Source organism: Mastomys coucha, unplaced genomic scaffold (genome assembly GCF_008632895.1).
Source record: "Mastomys coucha isolate ucsf_1 unplaced genomic scaffold, UCSF_Mcou_1 pScaffold6, whole genome shotgun sequence".
NCBI lineage: Eukaryota > Metazoa > Chordata > Mammalia > Rodentia > Muridae > Mastomys > Mastomys coucha.
This window is the reverse complement of record NW_022196912.1, coordinates 91,331,559-91,339,843: the sequence shown is the minus strand read 5'-3', so window position 1 is coordinate 91,339,843 and position 8,285 is coordinate 91,331,559. Positions and strand designations below refer to the sequence as shown.

Genomic DNA, 8,285 nt, shown 5'->3' with positions numbered 1-8,285 from the left:
AATCCCAAATATGTCAAGGCAAACTTTCATCCGAGCAGCAGCAGGCCCTCCGTGGAGCTCAGTCAGACAGGAAGGTAAGAAACAGGAAGCTAGTCTTCTCTGTACTCTACTTCTACTCCCACCCCCTTCAGGTCTCCCAGTTATGTGTCTTCATAAAAACAGGTACAGAAGCCAGCATCCCCGCCAGCCACCACTCCCTCCCTCAAACAGATCTCGAAGTCCCTCCTGCAGCTTGCTTCTTTAGCCCCACCCACACACGCCCATTAGATGGATGGCCGCCATCCTGCTATTCTACCTAGGTCTTTCAACGTCACAGTTTACAGTTCAACACCAAGGTAGCAAAATTATTTCATTTATTCTGTAGACTTTCACTATGTAAATAGACATGATTTATGTTAATTTATACATGATATGAATTAAGGCTATGAAAGGCTTTAGGGGAACTCCCACTATTCCTGAAGCTCTTGGGGGCGGGGGGCAGACTTCCAGGACTTCTGCACACTTTCTCAGTGGGCCTGAACAGATACTGGCTGGGTAGACCAGCTTCTTGGAGATGGATCTGGAAAGAAAAGCAGAATGAATGGATGAATGAATGAGTGTTTTCTCCAAGCACAGCAGTTTCCTCTTTCCCTCCTTCCACACTTCATCATTTTCCAGCTACATCTCAAAGCTGCTCACACTTATACCCTTCCCTCTGGCTGAGTCTTCCAGAGCCTGTCCACATATGAACTTGAAAACAACCCAGAGCGTGATGGTTGTGTGGACACTGCCCAACGGAGCAGGGAGCTGGACCATGTCCTATAGCACACTGACCCGCTGCAGAAGGTGCTTCCTTGGGATAAGCTCTCTTCTTACTCTCCTTACATGGTCACATGGTCCACAGCTTGCCTCCTGGACCGTCACTTTCTCAGGTCAGGAAGCTGCTTTATTATTACCTTGTAACACCCATTTCCCAGCTCCTTCCAGCCTTTCCGTCCGCTCTGTGCTAGACCAGAAACTCACAGCCACGTCCTCTTGCCAGACCACCACCCCACTGGCTACTGTCCAAATCCACTTCCCTAAAACTCACACCTTCCCTTTTCTTAGTGTAGTTCCTCATTTTGCTGGAGTAGATTACATCGTTAGTGGGTGGTTCTGCAGTCAAGCAAGACAAGTCCTATAAGGAGCTTTGTACAGTGCCTGGCACATAACCTCCTAGCAGAAGTGGGGGTGGCAACCCTTTGCCTGTCTGAAAATACCTTGGCAGATTTGGCCAGGGGTAAACACAGGATGAAAGTTATCTTCCCCTCACACATTGGGAGACATTCCTCTGCCGGCTAAAAGCTCCTTATTGCTGATAAGACAGGCATTCTCTTCTCTTCTCATTCCACGGCCCTGGCTGCAGCAGATAGGCCGGCCACAGCTCATTCTTACACAGGCAGGCTGTTTTTTAATTCCTTGGGGAGGAATGTTGAAGATTTTCCTGCTTGACATTTTTGAGATCTGAATTGAATGTGTCACTGAGGTGAGTACCTGGGGCCCTGTTATGAAGGGTCCAAGAACTCCAGAATTGGTTCCCTTTTCTCCTGTGCTTTCTAGACGATTAGCCAACTTACATCTTTGTGGGAGAATGAGTGCTTTCCTGGGCACTGAGCGTGGCTCTCACACAGGCTGATTGTTCCACCATCATTTGCACCCCAGCCCAACTCTTGCCTTCTGTATTTCCTTCCTTCCTTTTTTTTTTTGTGAGGCAGGGCTTCTGTGTGTAGTCCTGGCTGTCCTGGAACTCACTCTGTACACCAGGATGTCCGTCTGGCTTTGTTTCCAGAGTGTTGGGATTAAGGTGTGTGCCACCACCATCTGGCCTCTGTCTTTTCAAAGTATACAGATGGACTTGGGGCCACTCTTGCCTCTACTAGATCATCAACTCTGAGCCCTGAGCCTCCTGGAGATGCGGCAAGGTAAGCTAATATCCACCACAGTGGCTAGGTTGTACACCTTCTCCCTGCACTGCCATGGCCATTGGAGCCCTCCTCTTCCAGACTGAAACATGAGTGTTTTATTCACTGATTATTGTCAAGTATCTTTCCTGATCACCATTGATTCCTTCTCAATGAATCTGGAAGGAAATATTTGGAAATCACTTGAATTTGAGTGTCTGTAGACTCAGTTTGAGCGTTAGAATTCATGAATAAGCTACAAAGTGAAAACATAAGAACAAACACACTTTCTGCAGGGCAGGCAAGACCATTCAAATGGGAAAGGCACTTGCTACCAAATGAGGATCCCCAGAACTCCTCTGACCTCAACGCACTGCGTGCACACACCCTTCCCTGTTCCCATGAATAAATAAACACACAAACATAAAGTGAGAATAAAGGCAATGAGGAAACTCTTGCCAAGTACCAGCTCACCTGTTTAAAACAAGCCGTTCACTTGTTCAGTTTCAGGGTCCAAATCGATATCATAAAAACAGGGCCGCGTAGGGAGGCCAGGCATTGTGCTCATCTGTGAGGCAAAACAGTATTACAAAGGAACTCAGGAGACCAGCCAAGCCTGACAATCTGAGTGTGATTCCTGGGACCCACAGAGTGAAAGGCAAGAATCAATTGTTACAAGTCATCTGTGAACTCTACACGTTCACCACCACACACACACAGAGATATACACCCACATACCAACCCCCCCCACAGACATACACACACGCATACACACATACCACACACACACACAGAGACATATACACACACACTCACCACATACCACACACACACATCACATACCACACACACACACACAGACATACACACACGCATACACACATACCACACACACACAGACATATACATCCACATACCACACACACACACACACAGACATACACACACACATACACACATACCACCACACACACATATACACCCACATACCACACACACACAGAGACACACACACACACATACACACATACACACATACCACACAGACATATATACCCACATACCACCACACACACAGATATATACACCCACATACCACACACACACACAGACATACACACATGCATACACACATACCACACACATACTTACCACATACACAGACATACACAGACATACACACACACACACCATAATGATTACCTCCCCTTTGTGCCTTGCAGCAGCCACAGAACCAGTCACACCTTTTAATGCACCAATGCAGGGGGTATTCTTCTTGTGACATATTAAAAACCCAGCCATCCATCCAGAGATAAACTCAACAAGAAGCCCTCATGTCCTTCTTCAAGCCAAAGGCCGGGCCTCTCTCTGATGCTCAGGACAGTTAGGGCTGCTATGGCAGGGGAAGCATGGTTCTGCACCTACCCAGCATTGGCAGATGCTGGAGAAGCCAGGGAGCTCACCATTCAACTGCCTCAGCTGTGCTTCACAAGACCAAAGGAAGCTGGGACACCCCGCAATCCCAGCACTGGGAAGGCTGAGGTAGGGCTGTGGAGTGCTTCAGACCAGTTTGGGGTACTTGGTGAGTTAACACAAGCCAGGGCTACCTAGCAAAACCATTTCTCAAAACAGCTAAACAAAGCAGCCAGAAAGAGGCACAGCACTGGTCTGCTTTTGAATTTTCGCTCCCTGAGTCTTGCTTGCATAGAAGCCTGTGTCATTTCTGTTGCAGTAACTTGACATTACATTTCACATACTTTAATTCGGGCCAAGACATTTCTGTATATAGCCTGGACGGTTTGACAGCCTCCATTCTTATGCCTGCAGGCTTTCTAAAGCTAAACTTGAAGCTTCTACACTATATTTGTGCTTGCTTCTCTTCTGAACACTTGGCTCTGCCATTTATCAGCAAATTCGAATGGCTTGTAACTGAAAATGTGGTATTTCTTTCTGTCCTACTGCCTGTATAATGAATACATATACGCTCCAGACCAGACCCAGAAAGGAAGATAGCTTAGACTGAAGTTCTAAAACTTCACTATACAAATGTCATAAAATAGATGAGTCATTTTCTGTAACACGAAACATCAATATTTCAGAAAAACCTAATCCTGACATCTGAGCACACCGATCAATACGCTATGAGGAGGTACAGGGATCCAACAACTGGCTTCTACCAAAGCATTCTGTAGGAAGAAAGAAAAGGATGGGTGTAGGGACAAACTGGGGAAAGGAAAGAACTGGTCTTCAGACCCAGAACAACCCAGTGGTCAGCATTATAAAGGCAAAGGATAGATGCCACTGACCCAGATATACATGCACATGCTGGCAGAAAAATCTAGACATGGCTGTTAAAGCAGCCATGGGTAGGATTTTTTAGTACTTTTATTCTTTCTCAGAGAGGAAGATCTGCCCCTGTAAACACTGGTCACTGAGAAGCAGAAAATCAAATAAGTGATGGCATGTATACTTATATGCAAACCTAGATATAAAACTCTGAAAAGCCATTGCATGCTAACGCATCACGCACGCACGCAGGGTCACACACACACACACACACACACACACACACACACACACACACACGCACGCACGCAGCACCTTCTGAGCTCTGCCGAGATTCCAATAGCAATCAGGAGTTGCTCGGTTGTATGACTTTGGCTCCTTTGTGCTAGGCTGAGACTGAACCCAGGTCCTTGGGCATCCTAGTCAAGCTCTCAGCTACTGAGTTACACCCACAGACTCCAGAAAGTATTAGAATACTATTATTAAGAATAATTAAGGTGGTTTAATCTCAGCATTCTGGAGGCAGAGGCAGGCTGTGATCACAGAGAATCTCTGTGAGTTCAAGGCCAGCCTACTCTACAGAGAAACACTGTCTCAAAATAAATAAATAAAATTAAGGTGACTTGATACTCTTGAGATTGTGGCAACCAAAGTTATGTTTTAATGACTGTGCCTAAGAGCTCCATGAAACAAAATGCCCCTAACCTGGGAGCCCTTGCCCAAGGACAGGTACTTCCTGGAATGCTGGAGGCCATGGTTTATGGGCGATAACAATCCACATGTTTTCACCAACCTAAAGAAGTTTGTTTGAGCCAACTGTACCAGATGTAGATCAGTATAGGCTGGAGGTATGTAGGCAGGAAATACATCAACAACAAAAGAAATACTGTAAGAAAGTACTGTTGTTGCTTTGGACTGACTGCAATGGCTGACTGTGATTTGCCTCATGCTCTAGCTGAGGCATGATTTTGCCAGCTGTCGAGGGTTTCTGCGATTGTGTGATGTTTGGAATTCTAGGAATTTTTCAGAAAATATAGAAATGTCAGAACCCCGAGAGGCAGGGTTGGTGGTAGTTGGTTGTTCAGGGGGTTTGGCTGTGGTTTGTTACCAGTTGTACTCAAAGAAGAAACAAGAAGAAAAAATTTAGATTCAAGGAAGTCCCTATCCTTTTTCCCCCCACCTATCTAGTGATAGGGGGTGAAACCACAGGTATAAGGGGTGGGAACAAGAAGAATGCACAGAGTAGCAAAGACTGGCTACACTAACCTTGAGTACCAGGCACACAAATGATGCACAAACATACACGCTGGCAAAATAGTTACACACACATATTAAAAAAAAAAAAAAGCTGTAAGTCTGTCAGGGAGATGGCACGGGCTCTGTAGTCCTGAGGCTGCAGGGGGATCTGTATAACACGCTCAGTAGACGAAACTGTGAGATCGTTTCTTTCCATGGGGAGTGGGGGGTGGTGGTGTCCTTTTTAAGATAATCTAATATGGCACATAACTTATGCACACCTGTATACTTCAAATCACCCCTGGACAACTTTTAACACCCAATACAATGTAAGAACTATATAAACAGCTATTACAGGACATTATTTGGAGAATGATGAATCTATACATACTCAATACAGACACACTTTTTTTTCCCATAGCAATTTTTTGTTTTGGAAACCAGTTAGAAGTTTTACTAAAGATACTTGAATATAGGCCTGAGCAAGAGGGTTGAAAGGAAGAGGAGAGGCTGAGATGAGAGAAAGGCACGTGGGTGGTAGACTTCTCAGAGAGTAGCAGCAAGAACACACCCCCAAACGTGGGTACCGGCTCTTTAAGGGAGAGTTGCTGGTTTTGTTTGAGACAGGGTCTCACTAAGGATGCGGCCTTGGCTGACCTAGAACCCATTAAGTACACCTAGCTGGCCCCAAACTTACAACAGACCTCCTGCCTCTGCCTCTCAGGATTACAGGTGTGTGCCACCATACCCAACTCCTATTATCAACCCACAGACAACTGAATTAGTGGATGCTGAAGCCATATACACAGAGAGCAGACTGAATTTTGGCATCATCCGAGCCCAATTAGACCCATTCTGGATTTAACCAAGAGCAGACTGCCACCGGGAAACAGAACTTATTCCATAGAGGTAGGTGCAGTTGTAACTGCATGGTCTATATCAAGACCAGGATTAACCAGGATAGACCTAATTACACCTTTCTCCTAGACTATGGCAATCTGGCACTCTCTGACAGCCCGTGTGACACATTTCAGAGGAGAAGAAACGAACAGGTTCTTTTTACAGCCTCCACTTACCGTTCCTACTAAAGGGTACAGGAAACCAGCCCCAACGCTGGCACGGATGTCCCGGATGGGCAGAACGAAGCCAGTAGGGACTCCTTTTTGCTCTGGGTTGTGAGACAAAGACAAGTGTGTTTTGGCCATGCAGATGGGGAGATTCCCAAAGCCCTGGGTGGGAAAAAGAGAATATGGGTGTGACTATACAACGAGGAACATTTGGATATTGTCAAGGAGGCTCTGAGATAGCTACCTCCCTGCACACCCACTTCTGCCTTACTATCCACCCTCCAGTTTACTTACTGCAGACCAAAACAAAAAAGAATCCCAGTACGGGAAGGAGGAAAGTACTTAGCTATATTCTACAAATGACTGACTTCTATCCAGTTACTCAAACACAGCACACCACAGAGGTGTCTTAGTATTCCAGCAAGACATTCTGTAATCCCCGCCCCTGCGCGTTTCTAGATGCACAGATACACTTACAGGTAAATACACAAATTTAGGGCTGGAGCTTCTAACTCAAACCCAGTGTTTTGGGAGAGGAGGCTGCTATCTGAGGGTAGAGTGGAGAAGTCCCAAGGCTGGGAAGCTCAGGTTCAGAGTGCAGGTGCAGACACTTACCTGCTTTGTGTAGATTTCTGCTTTGCTCTGTGCTTCGGGGAGCAATTCGATGTCATCAGCTCCATAGATCTTCTGAGCTATAATCCTGATTTTATCCTCAATTGAGAGCTGGTGTGCAAGAGAGAAGGGGACTGTGACTGGACATGTGTGAGGAGGATTCTTTCTTTTTTTTTTTTTTTAAGATTTATTTATTTATTTATTTTTATGTGTATGAGTACACTGTAGCTGTAGAGATGGCCACGAGCCATCATGTGGCTATTGGGAATTGAACTTAGGGTGGCCCCGCTGGCTCCAGCCCCGCTCACTCCGGTGTACTGCACTGTAGCTGTCTTCAGACATACCAGAAGAGGGCGTCAGATCTCATCATGGATGGTTGTGAGCCACCATGTAGTTGCTGGTATCCGAACTCAGGACCTTCAGAAGAGCAGTCAGTGCTCTTACCCACTGAGCCATCTCGCCAGCCCCACGTGTGAGGATTCTTAGCAAGGACATTCTAGATCAGTGCCCCCCAAAAGGGACACAATGCATTCTATGTGCTACAAGTGTAAATAACTTGAGGGTTTTTTGGGGTCACAAACATTTAACCAAAACCCGGGGTCTTGCATATTCTAGACTAACACTTTATCCCTAAACTACATCCCCAGCTTAGGGTTAGAAACATTTTCTTATAATTAAAAACAAATAAACAAACAAACAACAACCCACCTTATCTACTTATTGTATGTACATGAGCATGTGGGAATGCATTTCCCATTGCTCCTGTGTGGAGACCAGAGGACAACTTACAGAAGTCAGTTAGTTCTCTTTCAACAATGTGGGTTCTGGGAACTGAACTCGGGTCATCCAGCTTGCTGTAAGTGTCTTTATTTGGTAAGCTATCTTGCCAGCCCAGAACCATTTTAATACAAAGTTCCAGATTTGATTAAGTGGAAAATATCTCACAGATGTAAAGTTATTGTCTATAAAGACATTGTATAGATGTACACATATCGGACCCCTAAGCAACCAGGGCTAAATGAATATATCGGGTAGGTTTTGAAAAGAGCAATGTTCTACCTATAAAATACAAACTTTACTCTTTACTAAACAGTGACGACTTGCAAGGGAGCTTTAGAAAGCGGACGTGAAACTGTGCTCTCAGTAGTGGCTTTAGAAAGATGCA

At 45.4% G+C, this 8,285-nt stretch overlaps 1 protein-coding gene across 1 annotated transcript in view; it reads right to left on the bottom strand.

Moving 5' to 3' along the window:
• Positions 1 to 336: 336 nt before the first annotated feature.
• The window catches only part of Mthfd1 (methylenetetrahydrofolate dehydrogenase, cyclohydrolase and formyltetrahydrofolate synthetase 1), a 71,995-nt gene continuing 64,046 nt past the window's right edge, over positions 337 to 8,285 (bottom strand). The window contains exons 25-28 of the mRNA XM_031356422.1: positions 7,124 to 7,231; positions 6,518 to 6,670; positions 2,394 to 2,487; positions 337 to 559 (exon numbers count right to left, since the gene is read on the bottom strand). Of these exons, the coding sequence (XP_031212282.1) occupies positions 2,398 to 2,487; positions 6,518 to 6,670; positions 7,124 to 7,231 (351 nt within the window). The 3' untranslated portion in view covers positions 337 to 559; positions 2,394 to 2,397. The remainder of the gene's footprint in view (positions 560 to 2,393; positions 2,488 to 6,517; positions 6,671 to 7,123; positions 7,232 to 8,285) is intronic.